The 23,074-nt window shown below is 46.4% G+C and overlaps 1 protein-coding gene across 7 annotated transcripts in view; it reads right to left on the minus strand.

Moving 5' to 3' along the window:
• RGS6 (regulator of G protein signaling 6) overlaps window positions 1–23,074 on the minus strand; it is a 517,530-nt gene that overhangs the window by 45,776 nt on the left and 448,680 nt on the right. For all 7 annotated transcript variants that reach the window (XM_084792096.1, XM_084792100.1, XM_084792102.1 and 4 more), the window contains exons 14-15: window positions 10,376–10,501; window positions 1,526–1,712 (exon numbers count right to left, since the gene is read on the minus strand). In XM_084792096.1, coding sequence (XP_084648222.1) covers window positions 1,526–1,712; window positions 10,376–10,501 — 313 coding nt within the window. The remainder of the gene's footprint in view (window positions 1–1,525; window positions 1,713–10,375; window positions 10,502–23,074) is intronic.

Here is a 23,074-nt window from a genome sequence, read left to right on the forward strand (position 1 = left end):
TCATTTGTGTCCAAACACTTCCTGGTGTCCTGCTTGGAGCATCACGTGCTAGGAGCCTCATAGCTTGACCAGTGTCTCTTACTGACATGTCATAACCTTATAACCTCATGACGGCATCTGTGTTTCAGGCCATCTGTGCAGGGGGTCCCCGAAGAGTTTCTCCACCCCCCCCCCTTACTGAGTCACACCAATAGTGTCCTTGAGCGCACATACATATACGAAAATGTGCTGGGGGAGGGGGGTCCTCGTGATTTAAGGATTTTGATCCAAAGCTGCAAAGAGCATGAGGGCCCTGTGATGTCACACTGGGGGAGACTGAGGCATTCGGTGGAGTCCACAATGGAGGAGAGGGGAGGTGGGCAAATAACCAGTTGCCATCCGAAACCTTGAGCAAACAGCAAGGGACACTGGTCACAGCCTCGTGCGGTTGTTTGCACTGGTCTAACGGTGGTGCGGACTATCCTATATGAGAGAAGATGTCAGTGGCAGGGCAAGCCGCTCGGCACTCTCTGTCTGCAGCATCTGTGAGCATCCTAATGACACCCCGCAGGGTTGAGTCCTTCCTGTGGTCCCCATTTAACCCCAGAGCTCAATCCTTTGGGGTCTTTTCACACGGCTGAAGTGGCCTACGTATTTGTCTGTCTCTCACCTGGCCCTGGGTCTTGCTATGGACAAGGGCTTTCATCTGCTCGCTCTTTGTGGTGTCTCTCACCGTTATCCAGGGCCTGGATTATAGAGCTGCTCAGATAATATGGACTGCACTGGGGCAGTCACCATGGAAGCAGTGTAGACTGTGGGCACCATAGCTGGACAGGTGTGGTCTTGACTCCTGACCCGACCAGCTCACAATTCCCACTTTACAGATATCCTATTGTTCTCAGTCTCCTCCTGACCTTATAGAAGAGGTTAGATGTTGTAAAATACCGTAAACCATTTCTTTCCCTGGTAAAGATAAGGCAAATACAAATGGTTTTACCACACATAGTGTTTGACTTAACAATACGCTGACTATACAATGGTGCGTAAGCAACAGGCACTCAGTAGGCGCCGCACTTCTGATCTTCATCTTTCCCTGACTGGTGCTGCTCAGTATGCCCCTCTTTCTAGAGACTGGGTAGTGAGCAAGCTGACGCTCCCAGTCAGCCAGGCTGTGCTCCTGAGGGAAAGGCTGGACCCTGACAGTGTTCTGCGAGTAAGCATTGATGTGTGGAGTAAGTGCGTTTTAATAGGCTGTTCCAGCTTATGATGGGTTTACCAGGGTGCAGTCCCAGCCAGCGTCCTAAGCTGAAGAACTACAGCTTTCTGTGTCTGTGCAGCAATGCAGTCTAAAAAAAAAAAAGGATTTTAGAGTTTAGAACTCACCGTGTGCTCACCTGGAACAGCCTCTACTGGCTGACTGACTGATAAACAGTAAAAAGCTGCTATTCTAAACTAGCCGTAAAACCTCTGACTTGCGTTAAAGAGTCAAGTTGGGAGGTGGTTAAGGACCGCCGTGTGACGCAATGATTTGGGTCAGCGAGCAAACCTGGGCATCTTCAAACGTGTATCTCCCCCCATCTTTGACATTCTGACTGGTTATCTCGTAGCTGTGAGAATCCAGGTTGATGGCACTCTGGGCTCCGGGGGCTAGAAACTCTTGCCAGATTTCCCCCACCCTGTTCGCCACGTCCTGTAGCGGTTGCTTCTTGAGATCTTGGACAGCCAGCCAGAACCTGGAGCGAAAGCAGAAACACGGTCAGTTAGTTCCACCGAGACTCTGCTTAGAGACGGTCCCAGAACTGCCTGCCTCGATGCCACAGGTACATGTAAGAAGATGGGAACTTCAGAGACCAATGTGACATTCTTGTCCCTCTTGCTTAGAGATTTTTCAGCCCTAGCACAGTAGCCATTCAGGAAGGAGAACTCCTGTTTGGTGTGCAGGGCTGCCTTGAACAACTCCTCCCCTGCCAGCCCGCTGCACATCTGCAGCAGCCCTTAAGCTACAGCACCTGGCAACTGCCTCCAGATGTGACTAAGTGTTCCTGGGACGTGACGGCTCCGCTTGCCTGAAAATCCAGCTACTCTTCAGGCAGGTCTCTACACAATGTGAGTCCCTTTGTCAAACCTGGCTGGGCTCAGTTAGAGGCACCAAAACAAGGAAAAGGAGGTTAGGGAGGCAGGCAGCTCAGCAGTCAAAGCGCTTGCTGCTCTCGCAGAGGGCCCGGTTTTGGTTCCCAGCATCCACGCAGGGCCGTTTGTGATGGTCTGTAACTCCAGTTTTAGGAGATCCAATTCCCTCTTCTGGCCTCCACGGGTACTGTACGCATGTGGCGTGCATGCAGACAAGCAGGCATGCACACATACATATGAATAAAATTGATAAAATAAAATTTAAAAAGGAACATGTCACAAAAGCAGGCAGCCCCTTGAAATTACAGAAGGTGTTTGGTCTGTGATGCACCAGTCAGTCATCCATGTTAGAGGAACAAATAGGGCCACTCACGCCAGTGTTCAACACAGTGCTGGCTGGCACCTAGAAGGTATTCAGCGAACAGTTTAGAGAAGATTTGCCTGAAGCAAAGGTGGAGAAGGGACATCTTGACCATGAGATTCTTTAGGGAATGTGAGAGAAAAATATCTCCCCTGACTTCCAGTTGCCTCCCCATAATCCCTCAGCACCTGCATGGGAACAGATGAGCCACGAGGTGGAAAGCACATTCGATCTGCCATCAAATTTCACCCAAAGTAAGATGTACTTGTTTATTATTATTACTATTATTTTTTTAAGTGTTAGCATGTGTTTCTGCTTCTCAGGGAAATGTGTGGCTCAAAGGCGTCACCTAGTGGCAGACCTCAGTACTGCATTCCCCATTTCCAGGATGTTTCCAACTTACCCCAGGTTGCCCTTTAGGTACCTAATGATCTTTTTTTTTTTTTTTTAAAGAATCCCCTCCCCCAAACCTGAAGAGGGCAAGAAAGATAAGAACATCCCTCTATCAGGAGAACAAGGGGTTCAGTTCTGTTCTCAGCCTGGCTGTGCTGCTGTCTGGGGTTGTAACTTTCCAGGTAGTCTTTGATGGGCTGGAAAGTAGGCACAAAGTGGGTGAAGGTTAACTCAGCAGAACTCTGAATGATTTCCCAGCAGGACTTAACTCTAGAATGCTTCCAGGCCCCTGAGTGGGAGCCAAAGAACAAGCAAGTGGCAGGTCAGTCAACTTCCACCAGCCTGCGGGTTTCAACCCTTTCTCCAGTGGTGCTCCGGGAAGAAGCTGCCAGGTGGCTTAGCGATTCCCTGTTCCATCTCCCACCTTTTGACACCTGCTCTCCTTGGGGCACATGTCCTTGTGGCCTCCAGGGAGAGGAGTCCACGGAGCTTTATGGTACCTACTGGGCTGATGGAAAAGCAGGCGCCAAGGCTCTGGCTGTGGCCAGCCTTCTGGGTCAGCATTCTTCCTGTGCCCATGAGATTTCTTTGACTTCTCACACAAACAGATGGTACATGGGAGATTTTTTTTTTTTTGCCACTTCCATCCATGTCACCTGGGAGGTCACTTTTTTTTTTTACCATGTGTCCCTTGCTATCTTAGTCTGCCCTATGGCGGAGCCACGGAGACTTGTGGGAGGGCCCTGAGGGCCTCTGAAGCTTCTGAGCCCTGAAGGTCCCTGTGGTGCTGGGAGCTTCGGCATCTCTTCTGCAGGGTGGCATGAGAGGCACTGTGCTACACATCCCTCGTCTGAGTGTACAGAAGGAGCGGAGTGGATGTCAAAGCAAATTTCAGAATCGAATTGAATATGTTTTTTTTAACATTGAAAACACCAAAAGATTTCCTCCATCAATCAAAGTTGAGAATTTTAATTTTTCTAAAAGCACAAGGGAAAACAGCAGGCATGTCACCGGAGAGGGAGAAGGGGAAACGAGGTGGGGAGAAGAGAAGGGGGAAGGGGCTGGGGGGGGGGGGAGGGGAGGGCACATAGTGTGTAAGCGCGACATTCCCTCAAAAGCTTTCTCTTCCTATGTACATAGGACTCAGCCCAGCCTTCTGTCTGCCTTGGAGATGACCTACCTTGTCCCTCCTAGGTGACAGGAAAAATGCCGTCACCACAGCAGCCTGACATCTCATATGTCTTTACCATCTTGGCTTGGAGGGACCTTTGTGGTCATTTGAAATTCAGAACAGGCTGTGGTTTGTGCTGACCGCCTTCCTGCCCCCACCAGCCTGAGATGAACTGGGAGCTCAATGCCTCTCACTCCCACCCCCGCCCCCAATCCCACCCCCAGTGCCGCTGCCCCCACAACCACCAAAGAGCCACAGAAAGCTTTTCTCTGGGCATCCTCTGTGGATGGGTGGCCTACTGAGGATAGAGAGATGGCTGCTCTTATCAAAAGCCTGCAGGTGCTGCTCCTCTGAGGAAGCAGTTAGGCATCAAATGCCAGCAGCTGCAGCAAATGCAACCATCCTGCACTAAGCCCTGGGCTGGAAACAGAGAGCCTTAAGGACTGGCTCAGGGGCTCTGGGCACAAGGGCTCCATGGTGTGCAGAGACCCCCGGGCCTGCCTCTGCCCTAGCCACTGCCAACTGTCAGAACAGCGAGAGGCGGCCCTGTGCTGGCATTTGGTCTGTGCTAATACCTTACAACTGAATGCAGGAGGGGAAACTGGTCCTAGGGGAGGGAGCTTGTTGTAAAAGCGCTAGGGTGAAGCATGGGGGGGGCAGTAGGGGGCCGTGGAACTGGAGAACGGTCCAGGGCTGCCTTACTTGCCCCTTTTCTCCCTAGATGCACTGAGAAGCAATGGGATTATCTCCTCCAGACTGGCTAGCGCGGGAGAAGCCGCGAGCCATCAATCATCTTCCATCCCATCAGGAGGTCCACGCAGCTCCTCACTTAGCAGCTTACCTCGCTTTTCACAAACAAGACCGTTCAGAGGCTAGAAAACATAACCTCTGGGCTTGTTCCCATAGAGAAAGCGAACTCCTTGGCAGAAGGAAGTGTTTCTGTGCCCTCTGCTGGTCATCGGGTGACTCAGACCAATGGACAGAAAATCTGGAGGGTTTTTTTTTTTTTTTTTTTTTTTGGTCTCTGCTTGGGCTGCGATTCTCAGGTGCCCACAGGAGCAGCTAGCGTCAGCACAGCCCAAGCTGCGCTGGACAGGAGCCAAACTGCTGCAGATGGCCGCAGTCTTACGGGAGTCACTCGGTTCTGATTTGTCATGTGTTTGGTTACTATGGGACCCCACCGGGCCTAATGAAACTTCTGGGGGTCTTCCCAGGGCTTGAGGCAACTGCTGGATCTAGGGCTGGAGATGGAACTCTTGAGGCAAAACCTGGCAGCCCCCTGCTCTTGTTTTTAATTGCTACTCCCTTCAGCTGACACCGTGTGGAAGTAGGGTCATCAATCTGTAGGTTAGAAGAACGGCTCCGCTCTCTCAGGAGATGTTACAGCTCATAAAAAATGCAGGGTGTGTGTGTGTGTGTGTGTGTGTGTGTGTGTGTGCGCGCGCGCTCTTTGTTGCGAGTTTTGATTTTTAACTCGTGCCCTGCTGTATGGCAGAGGGTGCCAAGCCAGGGAGGACAAAGGTTTGCATAGGGAAGATGAAGCGAGAGCAGGGGCAAATGGCACTGTCACCATTTGGGGACATTTCACAAAATAAGGAAAAGGATACAGTCAGCTCTGTAGTGTCTGCCTCAGGACTGTGAGGTTCCCAACCTGCTGGACCACTAATGGCCACACACACTCCTCAGGCAGCTCAGCCTTGGACATGGCCTGGGCAGTTAGAACAAGAGCTGAGCGGCCTCTGACGTAGACAGTGACAGCAAAGTGTGCTGCTGGGCCTTCTGCCTCTTCTGTCCCTGGAGACGACAACCTGCAGTCATCTCACAGTCTCACCTGGAAGAAAATGATCAGAGGAGGGGCCCGAGGAAAAAGCCGGCTGTGCAAGCATAAGGGCACGAGTTCAGATCCCCAGCACCCATGAAAGGCCAGGTGTGAAAGTATGCCCACACTGAGGGCGCAGGGACATGAGGATCCCTGGGGCTTGTGGGCCAGCCAGTCTACCAGATCAGCGAGCTATAGGTTCAGCGAGAGATCATGTCTCAAAAAATCAGGTGGAGAGCGGTCAAGAAAGACATCTCACATCTACTTCCGGTTTCTGCACATTTGTGTATGCACACCATGTACATATATACATTAACACACACGTCTATATGACCGTGTACATATACCATGCACACACTGATCAGAGGGATCTTCCCGAGATACTGTGTCACCACAGAGCACTTTCCATGAAATGTCTAGGTGGCACTTTGAGTCCCTCTCTCCCTCACTCTGAAGCTTTGGAGTTAACTCCACCGATTGGCTGCTTCACTGGTACTCCACGCGCTGAGCCCAGTAAGACTGACTGAAATACCCTCCCCCTAGAGAGATTCGAGGAGCACCAGATGACAGAAGCAGGAGAACACGCCGCAATAGACCCACTCTTTCCCTTTCCTTCCTCTGCTTTGATCTCGATATCCTGGGCTCAGAACCAGCCGCAGGGAGAAGGGACAAGCCAGCCGGACCGGTGCAACAGATGGACGGGAGCCTCGAGCTGTGCTCTTTCCCCAGCTCCCAGGGGCACAAGGACTCTGATGGAGGTGCACCTGGCTGCCATGCCTGGCCACTGTGGACAAGGGGCGGAGCCAGATTAACCCTGAGCCCTTGACACCTGGGTCACGGAAGGGCTTAACCAAGGTCTGCGGCTGAAGGAGTGAACAGAGGGGAAGGAGAGCAGCTATTTTGTGACAAGGGACCGAAGGGGCTTCCTGTTGTGTGACTCAAAGCTGAATTTTCCTCTCTGTATCCAATTAGGATGAATGCCATCAACATGGAATCTGGGGTCCCCTAGAGAGGATTACATGAAGCTCCTGAGCAATGCAGTCTCGCTCTGCTATTCTGGTTTCTTTATCCACCTTCCTGTTATGGATGGGGAGGGGAGAGACCATCTTTAAGTCTGGATTTATGCATGCAGGCTGGGAGGGGGACGGGGAGGGAGGGCTGGCGCATTCACACATGTGCACGCACATTCTTTCACCCAAGATTAAATGTAGCCCTCCTGGCACCAGGCAAGCTGCTGGCAGAGGCACAAATGGAAATAGCAGAAGGGAGGGAACACCTGCCAGGGCCACACTCCTCAGTGCACTTGGGACTTCGGTGTCATGCATAGTTCCTAAAACTAGTCTGATTGGGAAAGGGGCCCTGGCTACACTACAGCTTTTGGCAGTAAAGCCGGCAGACTGGGCAGGGAGCAGCTAAGCAAGCAGATGCGCCTGGGGCCTTCACGATGAGGAGGAGTGTGTGGTCATCCTTCTTACTCTCTGCATGATTCCAGGGGGCAGAGGGCTGAGAAACCAGCAAAGGACACAACTTGTATCATTCCATCCTGGAGCCCAAATGGGACAGGAGGGCCTATGGGGACCCAGCTGGAGATGGAATCTGGGACTGGCTGAACACACAGAGAGACCAGCTGGGGAGATACATGGCCTGGGGATGCTGGGAACTATTTAATCCCATCAAAATAGCACTCTGAGCCTCCTCCACACTCTGAAACCTGACCCGTCCACAGTTTCACTCCATGAATGGTGTTATCAAAGCCACTTGACTACCTACTTCCCATTGAAAGCCTCCGTCCCAACCATCGCCAGAGAATTTGACTTGAATTCTGGTACTTGAAGTTGACCTCCACCCCAATGATGGTGTTATCCTGGCAGAGAGGATTTGAAGTCAAGGCTTTCTGTTGCAAATGCTTGGTCAGGAACCAAAGCAAACCCTTGAGCTTCAAGGCTATTCTAAAGAGAATGCTGAAAGAACTACTGTGTCACAGCCTGAAGTAAGATTACCTTGTCTGGTTTATAACAGGCATAGGTCTGATCAGAAAGGCATCGGCACACCATTGGCACCTACATCATCCACGACTGCATGGCAGTCACACTGTGTGACGGTTGATATTGATTTGTGGCTTTTCTCTGATCTGGGGTCGGGGACTGTCTGCCAAATTCATTTCCAGAGAAGATTAAGTAAGGGGCGGGACACAGCCTAGATGTGGACAGCGCTACCCACATAGGTTGGGGGGCATGGATGCGTTGAAAGCAGGAAGAGGGGAAGCCACAGTGCAGGCATTCTCTGCTTCCTGACCACTAGTGTGTCTGCTCTGTTTCACCCGTTCACCACTTTCCCCTGAAACCTCTGAAATCAGGGCCAAAATAAATCTTTCTTCCCTTGGGTTGTTTTAACTGTTGTTGGTCACAGAGATGAAAAAAAAAAAAGTCTGCCTTACACACAGCCCACGGCTAATCCAGTGCCACTATGGCTTAGAATACATTCCCCGTTTTCACTTGGTCCAGTGACGTCTTGTGAATTCTTCAAAGTCAAGCTTGTGAAATGCTTGTTTTCTCCTTCATCCATTCCTCGGTCCCTTACATGCTTCCAAAATGGCTTCAGAGGCCACCCTAATCTGTATCTAATTAGTAACTTAATGGTTTCTTGTGTATTTTCTTCAAGGACCTACAAGATTGTTTCCGGGGAGAGATCACACATCTTGACTGTCTTGCTTTCCTTAGCAGCCCCTGGTGAGGCTTGCTGTAGCAAAGGCTTGCTGTAAATATCATCTGATTGATGACACGGCTTTCACCCACTAACATAAGAGAACACAGCCCAGTTCCACCATTGTGTGCTCTAATTTTGTTGGTTTGTTTGTCTGTTTGAGACAGGGCTTCTCTGTGTAGTGCTGCCTGTCCTCGACTTGCTTTATAGACCAGGCTGGCCTCGAACTCATAGAGACTGCCTCTGCCTCCCTAAGTGCTGGGTTTAAAGGTGTACACCATCACTTCCGGCTGCTCTAATTTTTTTTTTAAATTTAAAAATTCAAAAATTAATAAAAAGTCTATTTTTGGAAGGTAGCATTTGGACATAGAAATTAGCTTAGTGTGTAAAAGAAAGTCCGGTGCAAATAGGGGGCAGGGTTTGTGGTAATGGTGGCGGGCCTCTGTGGAGAGGACACCACTTGGCTGAGACCACCATGATGACTGATGCTGGTTGGCAACTGGGTTGTACATGGAATCAAGACAAAAGCCACCAGACATTCCTGTGAGGGGTGTTCTTGTTCATGATATTTGAAGTGGGGGAAGACCTACCCTGAATGTGGGTGGCACCGCCTGGTGGCAGTTCAGATAAGGGGATGAAGGACACTTTGTGGTTTTCATGCTTGCCCTCACTCGTTGACAAGCCCCTGTAATCTGTTGCGATGACATTCCTTCACCTGGATTAAAAGCAATGACATTAGGATTCCGGTGTAGACGGAACACCAGCAGCTCTCTGGGAATCCCACAGGCCTTCAATGCTAATGTGGGACAGCCGAGCCATCCAGTCACAGGGACTGAGTAACTACTGCATTCTCAGCCTCTCCAGTGTGTGAGAGCCATTGTTGGACTACCCAGACCACATCCTGTAAGCCAGTCAGTAGTCTCCGTTAAGGTAATGTTCATCCTGTCAGTTCCCAAGACAACCACTGAGGACACTCACCTAGGGACATACCCAGTCACATTCCCATGAGTCACCTGGCTCCTTATCTGACACAACAAAAGACTGAATAAGCCCACAGGTCCTCACTTTCTGTGACCAAAACTTCTTCGCTTTTTACTCATCCTTTTCTTTATTCCACAACAGATCTCATTTTTCAGATGTTTTCTTTCTTCTCCTGTGAAGTAGTAATTATTTGTACATTTTCCCCATAAGGTATTGGTTATGGGCCTACACAATCAGGCATTGTCAGTGGTGTTAGCTGACCCAGGAGTCACATGGAAGTGACAGAATTCTAGAAGAAAGCATGTGTTTTGTTTTGTTTTTTAATTATTAACTTGTGTAGTCACATTGCTACTTATTCAACCCTGACTTGGCTTGCTAAAGTTCTGAATTGAGCCCCCTGATGTCCCCTTTTCTGTTTAAGTTTGCATGGGCCCTGAGTCTCTAGGGCTGGCACACTTTGTAGAAAGAGTACTCTGAGCCCCTCCTTACCCTGACACCCCACACTTCTACAGTTTTACTCCATGAATGGTGTTACCAAAGCCATTGACTATTTAATTCCATTACAACCCTCCATCCCTCCTGTAGCCAGAAAAGCTGGTGCTTGAATTTGACCCCAGTGATGTTTTATTGAGAAACAGTGATGGAAAGACTGATTATGCAAATATATATTATATATATACATACATACACACACATACACACACACACACACACACACACACACACACAGAGAGAGAGAGAGAGAGAGAGAGAGAGAGAGAGAGAGAGAGAGAGAGAGAGAGAGAGAGAGAGAAAGAGAGAGAGAGAGAGAGAGTATCAATTCAAACACTTGACTTACCTGAGATTTTCTGAGCTGAACTCTGACTCCAGGAATCGAAGGAACTGGTCCCGCCCCATCTGGTCCTTCAGTATCTCATCAAAAGAGAAGCCCCATCGTTTTACTCGCTGCTGGCTGGGCTCTTTGCTTTGGGGTTGGAGGAGAAAGTTTGAAAAACGATCAATGTGTATATATGTGTGTGTGTGTGTGTGTGTGTGTGTGTGTGTGTGTGTGTGTGTGTGTGTGTGTATTTTAAAGCCTCTGTCTTATTCTCCCTGAAAACTCAGATCTGTTTTTGCCACCACTCGCCACGGGAAACCATCTCAGGTGTAAGTGACAGATTCCACAAGACCCACACAAATTCCGCATGTATTCCGATACTTTCACATGCCAATGGTAACAGGTTGTGAACAGTTTCTGAAAAGGGTCAGCTGGGAAGGCTGTATTTGGTGAGGGTCACCAAAGTGCCCAGCAAGTGACCGCTGTACACAGGGAGCCTATCCCCACCCCTGATGGCCCCTCCCCCAGGCCACTCCCATCCATTACAGATCCAACTTTGGAGCCATTCATTTTGTAAGCCATTCCTATTACACAGTATATCTCATGGATCCAACCCTAAGTGTAAGAACTTGGCTCCCCATCTTTTGCTTCTCCAACGCACCAAGGGGAGCTCAGCCCCAGATTAGCCTTGAGTGATGTCCTGTTACAGAGGCATGGATTCAACCAGAACAAGCCAGATTCACTTGCTCAGGAGCAGCATGCTGCCTTCGCTCATCGCTTTAGCCACTGCACGGTGTTTGTGGTGTCCTAGACTTTGTTCTAATCACTGTACATCTGCCTGATAGTGGCTGAGTCTCTACAGCTGCTCTGGGAAGTATGCTAGCGTTGTTTCCGGTTTTCCAGATAGGGAAACTGAGGTCCAGTGATCAGGTAGTGATGGAGTCAAGAACCCAATCGGGCCGTGTGGCCCCAGAGCACAGCCTTGACCTTCGAGCTCATCTTTGCTCTGCAATTTCATCTCCACACAGAAGAAGCAGGGCGGGGGGGAGGAGGAGGAGGGGGTTGGTCATAGTCTTCTGGTCCTGAACTCCTTCAGCATCCCTTTTCCCACACAAACCCCATTGGCTGACCCTCCTTGAAACAATAGCTCCCACTTCACAAATCCCATGCGGGAACCTCCCCTTCCCTCCCTATCCCCCCAATCTGGACTCAAGGTATGGTCTGCAGACCAAGCAGGACCACAGGCCATATCCAAAGTTGCCGAACCAGATGCTCCAGTTTCACAAGGGTCCCCAGAGACTTTGTCCCAGCAACACCCCATGTAGACAGAGGTTTTTTTTTTTTTTTTCCTTTTAGAGACAGACAAGCTCTTTACAATCCCTAAGTCAGTACATAAGGTCATGGGGTTTTTCCTTGTTATAGACTTGATATACTCTCACATGTCTCTTAGAAGAGAAGTGGCGCTTTGAAGTGCTTTAAAAACAGCCAATCCCCGAGAAGCCTGAGCAGGAGAACTTCCTGGATGGGTGGAGCCATTTTATATCCATGCTTTACAGGCTTGGAGCCACCATCTGCACATGCATCGGGGGCCGGCAAAGTGCTAACCACCTGAACTGAAACTTAAGATGTAAGCAACTAAAGTTTAAACATAAATAGTCATCTGTAGCTAGTGGCCACGGTACTGGATATGTGGTCTAGATGCGAGCCCTTTGCACCCAGTTACTCCTGCACTGACTTGTGTGATTGACAGCAATGTCTTCTGTTTCTATGGCAATGATCAATACATGGTATAGGTGGGGATCAGGGAGGCTTTCGCAGTATGGCTTTGCATTTCCAGGCATAGCTCAATAGGGTCATGGTAGAAGGCTAAACCTATTAGGCCAGGCAATAGGAAATCCCTCCACAAATGATCTCTTGCAAAGTATCAGGTTGGGCTTTTTGCAACAAGACATGACAAGGGGTCCCAGATTCTCTCGGAAACAAGCCACAAAATTAATCAAATTTGGTAATTTCCCAAGAGATTATAATGACTGTTTGTAGAGACAGTGTCCTGAAGTTGAAACCATCAACAAATTTAAGTCCCAGAGAGCCACAGAAATATCCTCCTTCCAGGGTCATGTTTTGACCCGGGAAAGAGACATTACCAAGTTTCTGCAAATGGGTTGGTGGCAGCTGTACCCATATAAAAGGCTGTGCCCAGAGACTTGGTGTGGACAGTGACTCAGTCTTTTTCACAGCTGTCTCATGGATGCACAGTTACCACCACTGCCATCACTTTCGGATGACAGGCAGTAAGCCCAGGCTCACCCCACCAGATTCCTTGGTGGTGGCAGGCAATCTGGGGGCGTGGGGTGCAGGTCAGAAATGTTAGAATACCTCTGTAGGGTTAGAAATAGAGAGGGGATTATCAAAGAAATTAGAGATGTCTCCAAAGGTAGAAGGTCTTCCTTAGCAGAAATGAGAGGTCTGAAGAAGCAATACACCCTGAGGTAGTCTATCATAGCCATAACAAAGTCTTAACACAATGAGTGGCTTCAAACAACAGAGGGTTTTGGCCTCACAGTTCCAGATGCTGGAACTCAAAACACAGAGTGTTAGCAGAACCCTGCTTGCTCTGAGGGACTTAAGAGAACAATCTTTCCACATCCCTCCCTCAACTTCTGGTGCTTCAGTTCTTGGCCTGTGGACATACTGATGAGCCTCCTCCTGCACCATCACACCTGTATCTTTCCTGTGTTCCTGGGTCTCTACACAGCACTTCCTCTCCATGTGTGTCTCTGCGTCCATTTCTTTTCTTTCAAAGGCACCAGTTATATAGACAAGGGACCCAGGCTACTCCAGTGTGATCTCAATGTAATTAATTATATCTAGTACCCTATTTTTTAAAAAGATTTATTTATTATTTATACAATACTCTGCCTGCATGTGAGCCAGTAGAGAGCACCAGATCTTATTATAGATGATTGTGAGCCACCATCTGGTTGCTGGGAATTGAACTCAGGACCTCTGGAAGAGCAGCCAGTGCTCTAAATCTCTGAGCCATCTCTCCAGCCCTAGTACCCTATTTTTAAATAATGTCAGAGTTTTGGGGTTCTAGGGAGAACATGGATCTTAAGGTGACACTGTTCAGTGCAGTTGCCTGAGTCTTCTCTGTTACCTGCCATTCCATCCATTTCTGTAACTTACCCTTCATATATGCTCTTATTTCCCATTTGGGATTCTGCTCTGCTGAAAGCCTCTTATATATAACACTCCCTTTCCCTTTTTCCTTCATCACTTGGGTACCTCCAGCACCATCCATTTAAAGTTCAAGAGCAAGTCTGAACCTGAATGCTATCTTCCACTTATAAAATAAGTTATAAAAATGAAATCTCTTGATGTCCTTCCCCACGTGTGATAGTTTTAGTTTCAACTTGACAGAATCTAGAATCACCTGAAAAGATAATCTCAATGAGGGATTATGTAGATCAGGTTGGTCACACATGTTTTCCAACAGACCTATCTGGTGGGGGCATTTTTCTCACTTAAGGTTGCCTCCTCCCAAATAACTCTAGCCTGTTTCATAAACCAGCCTACCTAGGAGCACGCTCTTACCTGCAGGGCCTATAAAAGTGTTGGGAAGTGCAAAGAGCTTTTCTTTCTTTGCTTCTAGTGTCTATTTGAACTACAGTATAAGACAAAATGCAGATCAATGCTCCATGCTCAAAAGACTGCAGAGATGCATGTGACAGTCTAGACTTAGGCTCCAGGTGTGTCTGTCTCCAATTCCACTCTTTTTTTGTTCCCTACACTACAATGCCTTCTACTCCATATTCCTCATTTGATGTCTAAACTAAGGCATGTGAAAAAAAAAGTAAGCTATCTTCAAAAGACCTGAGTTATGTTATAAGTGAATGTTTGCCCCATTCCTTAAAATTCACAAGTTGAAATTTTAATTGTCAATGTGATGTATCTGGGGGCTGGACCCTTACAAGTGATTGGTTCACATATGGAATCAATGTTCTTATAAGAAACCCAGAGAGCCCCCTTACCCTTCCACCACATAAGGATACAGCAATAAACTTGTTATCAATGAACCAGTAAGAGCCCCCAGTTATATGGTGAATCTGCAGGTGCTTCACTCTGAGACTTTCCAGTCTTCTGAACTGTGAGAAGTAAATGTATGGTGTCACAGATATGGGGACAAGTCATAGAGGCTTTGCTTGACAAAGTTCCAGAAACCTCTGACTGCCCAGCATGATCTTTAGACATCCAGAACAGCTGTTGAGGCTTTGCTTGACAAAGTTTCAAAGATCTCCAGCTGAATAACGCTGCCTTTACTTATTATGAATGGTCCAAGTGTAATTTTGCCTAAAAAACTACTTTAAAAATCTTCTTTTTCTCCTAAAACTGTCTTTCTCTCTATTTCTCTCTTTGACTATGAGCCCTAATGAAATCTACACTGGACAACTTTTTCCTACAGAGAATGTTGAGAGAAGGCATCTAGCCAAAGGCTTGAGACAATTAGAGAGTTTTGGCTCTGACCATTGTGAGCAGCCAGGCAGAAACTGCTTGAAAAGAAAGTTAGAACTTTGACATAATAGTACCTGGTTAGATACTGTTAGCTGTAGAAAAGTAAAATTTCTTCTTATAATAAAATAAATCAAAAGTTTCTTTAGACTCTGCTTTGAGAGTAATAGAAGGTGGGCTTGAAAGGTCATGCTGTACAGATTACAATGGAGGACTCTTGGCAGTTAGCTTAGGCTTCAATAAAGATGAATAAATAGCACACCTGTTGAATTGGAACTGGAAGTAAGTCAAGTTTTTTCTGTGTTAGGGACATTTAGTTTCAAGCTATGTTGCTATGACAATCATGTAAACACATGGCTTTAGCTCAGAGAAATTTATGATTAAATTTTACTGAGTATTGTTTTAAGAAATAATAATCAGGTCATGCTGACCATTGCTTGGATATTGATTGATTTTTTTTCTATATGCCTTATTGTAGGTTATAAAAAACCATTTATATTTCTTTGTTAGATTGCTTTCTTGCTCTGTTGATTTTTAAATGCTCTATTGATTGTAAAAGATGAAAAAAACATGATGTAATCAGTAATAAAAAAATAGAACTTCATTTTAAGTAAAGTACTGGCATTGGCTCAAGGAGACAGAAGACATCAGAAGAAAAATAAAATTCTCCTGGGCTAGAAGATCTTTCAGTTTGCACCACATTTATGCTTGGGCCTCAATATTTCTTTTCTCCTCTATTCTCCAACCTCTCCTCAAGAATTAGTTACTTTAATTGTTCACCAACAGTTGGTTTCCCTTAGCCATCTGTTCCCTACCTGCTCAATTATCTCTATGGATGAACCACCAAGACTTTATCTTCTCTGATCTCAAAGCTGGTCTATAGGACTATGGTATTTATAGCCACAACCTTTGTGATTTTTTTCAGCCACCCTAATGGACTGAGGCAAAAATTGGTACTGAGAGCGGGAGGCTGCCATTACCATATACTTAAAAATGGAAAAGGGTGGCAAAGAAAGGAAGTTTAAAAGGTTTGCTGAGAATGGACCCATAAAGCTGATTGTGTGTGTGTGTGTGTGTGTGTGTGTGTGTGTGTGTGTGTGTGTGTTTTCAGAAACCAAATAGAAAAGCTGAGTATAAACTCTTTTAGATAGTGTTAAATATTCGAAACAGAATGTTAATGAATGGCAAAGGCCATGCTGACAAGTCTCAGATGAACAGGAAGTTAGAGGAAGGATGGTTTTTGTTATAAAGAAGTGGCAGAGACTGGCTGAATTGTTTGTGTGGTAGTGATTTGTGGAACATAGAACTTGCAAGTGATGATACCCCATTTTTAGCCAAGGAAGTTTCTAAGCCACATATTGAAGAAGAAGCTTGACTCTTCCTGTTTTTTTGTTTTTGAGATTTATTTATTATTTACACAGGGCTCTGTCTCCATGTGATCCTGAGTGCCAGGAGACGGCACCAGATCTCACTATAGATGGTTATGAGCCACCAAGTGGTTGGTGGGAATTGAACTCAGGACATTTGGAAGAGCAGCCAGTGCTCTTAACTTCTGAGCCATCTCTCCAGCCCCCTTCCTAACTGTTTTTAGGACTACATAAAGAAAGAGGAATAAACTAAAGCTAGACTTGCTAGCCAAAGGAAACTAGAATCTAATAAAAATTGAGAAAATTCTTAGCTTATTCATGTCACAACAAGAAGCAAACAAAACAACAAAGAGACTGTGAACGTCATGGCCAAATGACTGATAGAAAGATACAGTAGGGCTCAGCCATCCAGACAAAAGCCCAGGGCTATTTTTCAGGACAATAGGAAAATGACATGAGGATGATTCAGTGGTCACTAAGCCTGTGACTACCATTATAAGCTCAGACTGCCACACTCCTAGGGATCTGGGGGATGGGTACAGTTTCAATAGTGCAGGCATCTTTCCAGTTCAAGCAGTATGGGAATGCCCATGCCTGCTACTTCCAGGGTGGAGTCCCTGCAGAGAGCTGCAGGGTGGACTGTAACCAGTGGAGCTATTGCGACAAACCTCAATGGCAGAGCTGTAGGCTAGTGGTCCAGCCTAGGAAAGCTGCAGACATCCACGGAGTCATGGGTAAGAAACTGCCTCCCAAATGGGCGTGGCAAGCCGAACATCAGCCTAGAAATGCCACAGGCACATCCTCAAAGAGCTGTGGAGGTGGAACTCCTGGCCCAGTGAGGCTATTGCCTCAGCCTGGCTCTGACAGGTACAGGATCAAGACAAAGAGAATTACTCTTTGATGAAAGTTTAAACTTCGCCCTGTTTTATTTAGACTCACTAGGGACCAGTTTCCCATTTCTTCTCTTATTGGAATGGACACATCTGTCTTCTTCCCATCACTGTTTGTAAACAACGTAGCTTGTTGGTTTCACAGCTGGAAAGGACTTTGGCTGGAGGTGACTGTCTTGACTCACCTTTATCTTATTTAGATAATATTTAGATAATACTTTAAAGCTGTGTTAGGGTGAGACTGCTAGTGATACAGGGGGAAATTGGATGTTTTTACACACAGGTTTATAAACTGGGGAGCAGGTGTAAAGTGGCATGGATTAAAATTTTTGTCCCTCTGAAATTTGTCTATTGACATTTTGACCTCCAACATGATGGTATTATGGGCTGGGGCCTTCGGAGGTCACTGAGCTGTAAGGAGGTTAATGTCCTTATTGATACACCCTAGAGCTCTCATACTGTTGCCACAAGGGAACACAGAGGAAAGATACCATAGTGAAGCCAAACCTGTGATCCTTCTGCCTCAGCCTCCTAAGTGATGAGATAATAGAGACATGTCACCTTGACCAGACCGTGATCCAGGCCGTCCTCAGCTGATACCAGCCCACTGCTACCTTGATATTGTCATTGTCAATTCCCAGAACAAGGAGGGATACATTTCTTTCCTTTCTACGTCACACAGTCTCTTGAACTTTTGCTTGACAGCCTGAATGGATTAAGATAAGTTATCAGAAAAATTGTGAAACAAGGCCGGTCCTCTCAGGCAAGCAGATCTAAGGACCCCATCTTGGGGCTGCACTGTGAAGAAACAACCTTGATTTATTTATTTACCACCCCAAGAACAATTGGGAGCTCTTGGATACTCCAATGGGGTGTGGCCCGTCTTGTCTGCATAAAAATTCAAGAGCTTAAACACCCATTCATTGCTTCCTTTCGGTATTGACTGTGCCATCTAATGTGTGGTCACTCAGATCTGCACTCGCAAGGTAGCTTAAAGGGTCATCTGACGGCTGGCCTGGGCTGGGTGTCCAAATGGCTCCTGTGACAGCTGGTACTGGCTGTTGACTAGAGTGACTTCCGCGGCATTCCCTCCAGGATGGCAGACAGCTTTAAAGACTTAAGAGCAAGTGTTTAGAAACTACTGCGACTACGTATGGATGCCTCACAGTGTGTCACTCTGCCACAGTCTGTTGTCCAGATAAGGTATGAAGGCCAGTATGTATGGGAGAAAAAAGAAGCCTTGTTTTGACAGAAGGATCATCACATGCACAAGGAAGGAGCCACCAGAGGCCATGATTAGGAGCTGACTGCTTAAAGAAAGGGACTTAAGGGGTCTGGGGAGATGGCTCAGTGGTCAAGAGCACTTGTTGTTGTTATAGGGGACCATGGTTTAGTTCCCAGCACCCATCTGGTGGCTCACAACCATCTGTAACTTCAGTTCCAGGGTATCTAGTGTCCTCTTCTGGTTTCCACAGGCACCAAGCAGGCACGTGGTACACATATATCCATCTACACAGGCAAAACACTCACATGCATAAACTAAAATAAAGTAAATCTAATTTTTAAAAGGAGCTTAACTGTTCTGCCCAAATAGATGTGTATAGGCAACTCAAGAATAGGCCCTGCCTCAGTGGGTCTGCTTTTGCTAGGCGTGGATAAGTAGAAGGAGCCAGGTTCTTCTTAACCACTGCTCACATGCTTGGTGCTCAGAAGACGGGAAGCCGCAAACCTGTCCCATGGAGGGAAGAAATGGCTGACCACCATTCTGCAGGTCACGCCAGTTTCATGAGGTCCCGATCTCTGATTAATGTTGCCACCAGAACTATCTGCCTTAGGCCTCCCTAAGACACTCTTCTGGTGATGCCTAGATGAGCCAGCTCTTTCCAGCCGTGGTCCAGGAGGCTGACTGCTCCTCAGGGCTAAGCCCTGGCTGTTACTTTCTTCAACGAAAGCTGGTTTCTCAGAACTTGTGTCAGCTGGAGGTTGGCCATGCTTTAAAACAGTAGCCTGCTATCACCGCCCCCCTCCTGCCCTGGTTATACACTTTCTTAGTCTTAGACTTTTGACTCTAATGTCTTATCTGAGGCTGAGAAGGGATCTAAGAGCAATTCCACGTTGTTTGTATTACTTCTTACGCTGTTTTGCACATTATTTAGTTCCTGTCCCTCACTGGACTGCCTCCATCTACCCTGCAGCAGACACAATGTGTTCTTCATTTTTGCGGGGTCCTGGCTTCCCCTCTGATGTCCTCGGGCCTGGAGCTCAAAATAAGTCAGCTTGGATTTCTCTGTAGCCCAGCACAGATGAGCAGGACACTCCCACAGCATCCGATTTGCTCACACATGCCTTCTCTTCTGCCATACAAGTTCACATAAGGTCTGGGAAGATAGGAGATGGCCGAGGCCCTGAGAAGAGGCACCTGTTGTCTCTGCTGGCGGCTGACATATTCAGTATTCCTGCTTTTGAAAGGACCTTCGTCACTGGCTACTAGAATTTTCCCTGGTTTCCAGTCTTGCCCTAGTGCTTCTCCCTCCCCTCATTTCCCCCCCCCCTGCCCTTTGTCTTCCTCTCTCATGTCACCTCCTCCATGGGCACAGCATAACCCCCCCCCTTTTGTTGGCTGAGTCTGCCAAAGCCTTGCCCACAGGACCTGCTCTGGGCCCAGGCGGCTGAACGCCCTTTGCCAAGCAAGGAGGGATTCTGGTGCCAGGTGGTAAGACAACAGTTTTTATTGACTTTGTTAGACTTTTATCCAGCGGATTGTTAAACTCAGAACACAGTGTAAAGTAGGTCCCAACACATATGGGCTGAATTAAGGTGAAACTAAGAAAACACTGACTTTGGCTATTTTCTTAGTCATCTTCAGGCTTTACTGTACAGACAGGGACCGTCACTAGGCTGAAGTGTGAAGTCAGCACTGATCTCACGCTCTAAATTATTTTGTGAAAGCCCCATGAGCTGCTGAGTGGGTATGGATGTTCTACCGGGAGAAAAAGTAGGATGTCATTTTCACCTGAGTCTATAGCGCTCCGTTTGGTTGGGTAGGTAAGACTCGGTCACGGTATCTTTTCTTAGGTTAGACATTAGCTTAGGGGAGAAGCTTGGACAATACAAACAGAACTGGATCACCTACTTGCTATAGGTCAGGTGGTTCTATGTGGAGGATAGAATGCTGAATAGTTTGAGATAAATCAAGTGACAAGGAGGCTGCCATTCCCCCCAAATGATTGCATGCTACTTTATCTAGTTAGGGACAAGTGAGAAAATTCTTTTCATCACAGTGAATTAGCTTTGGGCACTTGCTTTTCTTCTTTCCCCAAATATCAGTGACGCGACCTAAGAAGGAATAGCTTACTCTCCTGCTTCTCCTGCCTCCACCCAATCTGTACTTTTGAGGACCTACTGTGTGCCAGTTAGAAGACTGGATGCATAAGCAGACCACGGCTTCTCTTTAGAATTAAACTAAAGAGGGTGTGACGTAACAACTGGAGGGGTGGGACACCCATGTCATTCTGCTAGGTCGTCATCATGCTTGGGGAGACTTGAAGGAGAGGGAAAATGGTTCGGAAAGACTGACTTGATAAGACTCCAAAGCTCAGTGACATGGACGTTGTTGTTGTTTTAAACCCTAATCATAATATGTAGAGACAAAGACGTTCTTCAGGGAGGTGGGAAGGTCCAAGCCTTTCAGGAAGGTTTGAAACAAATGAGTGAGACTTGTAACATGCTGGGAGAGGACAGTCTGTGACTGCAGCAGAGCTGCCTTGAAACTCTGAGTAGGTGGGTAGGTGTTAGACAGGAGCTTAAGGAAGAAAACCTGAACAGGCAACACATTATGGAAGTAGGTTGCTAAGGAGAGGAGAGGAGAGAATCAAAAACAATAAGACCAGAGCATAGTGCCACCACTGATGACAGAGTGGCAAGAACATAAAGAGAAAACTAAACAAAGCACAAACCAACCAACAAAACAACTCAAAAGCATCTGAACAATGCAGGGGGCCTCTAAAGAGACTTAATAGTTCTACCCCTGAGTCCCAGAGTTCCTACCAAAGGATAAAAGACAGAGAGAAGACAGAGAGAAGATAGAGGGGGAGGTGGGGGAGAGAGGAGACAGAGATAGAGAATTTTTAAAGAATAAATTTAAAAAACTTTATAAATGTGAATTAATATGTACCTAAATTAAATTAAAAAAAAAAAAACAAGAGAGAATAGCATGACAAATACAGAAGCAACAATTAAAGCAATTAGGAACAGGACAAAGAGGAAAACCCAGAGTTAATAAAAGCTCTAAATTCTTGGGTTAAAATGGAAGAGATTGTCCCTGTGTAGTGGTTTCAGTAAGAGATGTCCCCTAGTGTCTCAGGCATTTGAGTACTTGGTCCCCACATGGTGGTGTCCTTTAGGGAGGCTTAGGATGCCCTCAGGCCTTGTTGGAGGAAGCGTGCTGCTGGAGGCAGGCTTTGAGAGTTTAAGGCTGACCCTATTCCCAGTTTTCACTGCTTGAGGTTCAAGATGTGAGCTCTCAGCCTGCTGCTCCAGCCACCATGTGTCCCGCCTGCACCTGCCACTTTTCCAGGATGGTGATGGGCTGTGAGCCCTCTGGAACCTTAAGCCCAAATAAACTCCCTTCTATAAGCTGCCTGGTCATGGTGTCTTATCCCAGCAAGGGAAGATAACTAATACATCTGGCCACATCAGAAACAGGATCTTAAAAGTAGATGTCTATTTGCACACTACTCTCTTAATGTTGATAGAAATGTAGGTTTGGGATGCTGGTTTAAAATACATCACATTAGCATAACTCTGGGACAAGTGCATTGTGGGAAGGTAGAAGGCAACTGCTTTCAATTACACACATGCCCTGCTATGAATTAGTGATCTTTTAAACTTAAAAAAAAAAAAGGAAAATATAACTATGATTAGAATAGAAACTAGAATTTGAAGAGGCAATGCAAAAGTTGCTTAGAAAAACCAAACACTGGGGAAAAGAAAAGAAATAAAAGAGGAGAAGTCAAAGCAAATGGGATTTTTATATCCCCAAATCCAAGCGAAGCTACAGCTTGGGGAAAGTGGGAAAGCACAGGTGACTAGAAAGCCATAGGAGAATGAATTTCAGATAACTGCATGAAAACCCTCAGTTAAGATATTTCTACACGAGTGAAGAAACAGAAACCCAAATGAGATTTAGTTTAACCGATTGGATTTAAGAAGATAGAAAGATCGTTAATGCCAGGGTTGGCAAGGATGGCCACCTTTAAACTGGAGGTGTGGGAAAGGGGTTCAGTTTTATTTAGGAAAATATGGCACACAAACTAAAATTAAAATATGAATTCCATTTCAAGTAATTCTATGTACACAGGCATGGTGGCGCATGCCTTTAATCACAGCACTCAGGGAGGCAGAGGCAGGCGGGTCACTGTGAGTTCAAGAACAGCCTGGTCTACAAAGCAAGTCTAGGACAGCCAGGACTACACAGAGAAACCCTGTCTCAAAAAAAAAAAAAAAAAGAAATCAAGTAATTCTACTTTTGAAAATTTTATAGTAAAAAACTAATTAGACTTAGGTATAGGGATGTTACTTGAATTGTTGTTTATATTACAGAAAAAGACATGAGTTAAATAGTTATGGCCTGGGGATTGGTTAAATAAATTTTACTTCATTCATGCCAGGGGATATTATGCAGATATTAAAAAGGATAAGGTAGATTTGTATGTGTTTATATATTGCTAATTAAAATAGCATGTATATATGTATATATAATAAACATAATTACATTAGAGATGAGAATATTTTCTATGTATAAAAATTTAAAGAGATAGTCACTAATTAAGAGCCTCTCAAATGTTCTGAGTACATGGCACCCTTCTCAGTAAGTTTTACAGTATCCTGGAGCCCAAAGAAACACCCAACAGTTTTGTTTATCGAAGGTTAGGGCCAGTCAACATAACATGTGC

The sequence above is a fragment of the Acomys minous genome, assembly GCF_964271855.1.
Source record: "Acomys minous genome assembly, chromosome: 8".
Taxonomy (NCBI): domain Eukaryota; kingdom Metazoa; phylum Chordata; class Mammalia; order Rodentia; family Muridae; genus Acomys; species Acomys minous.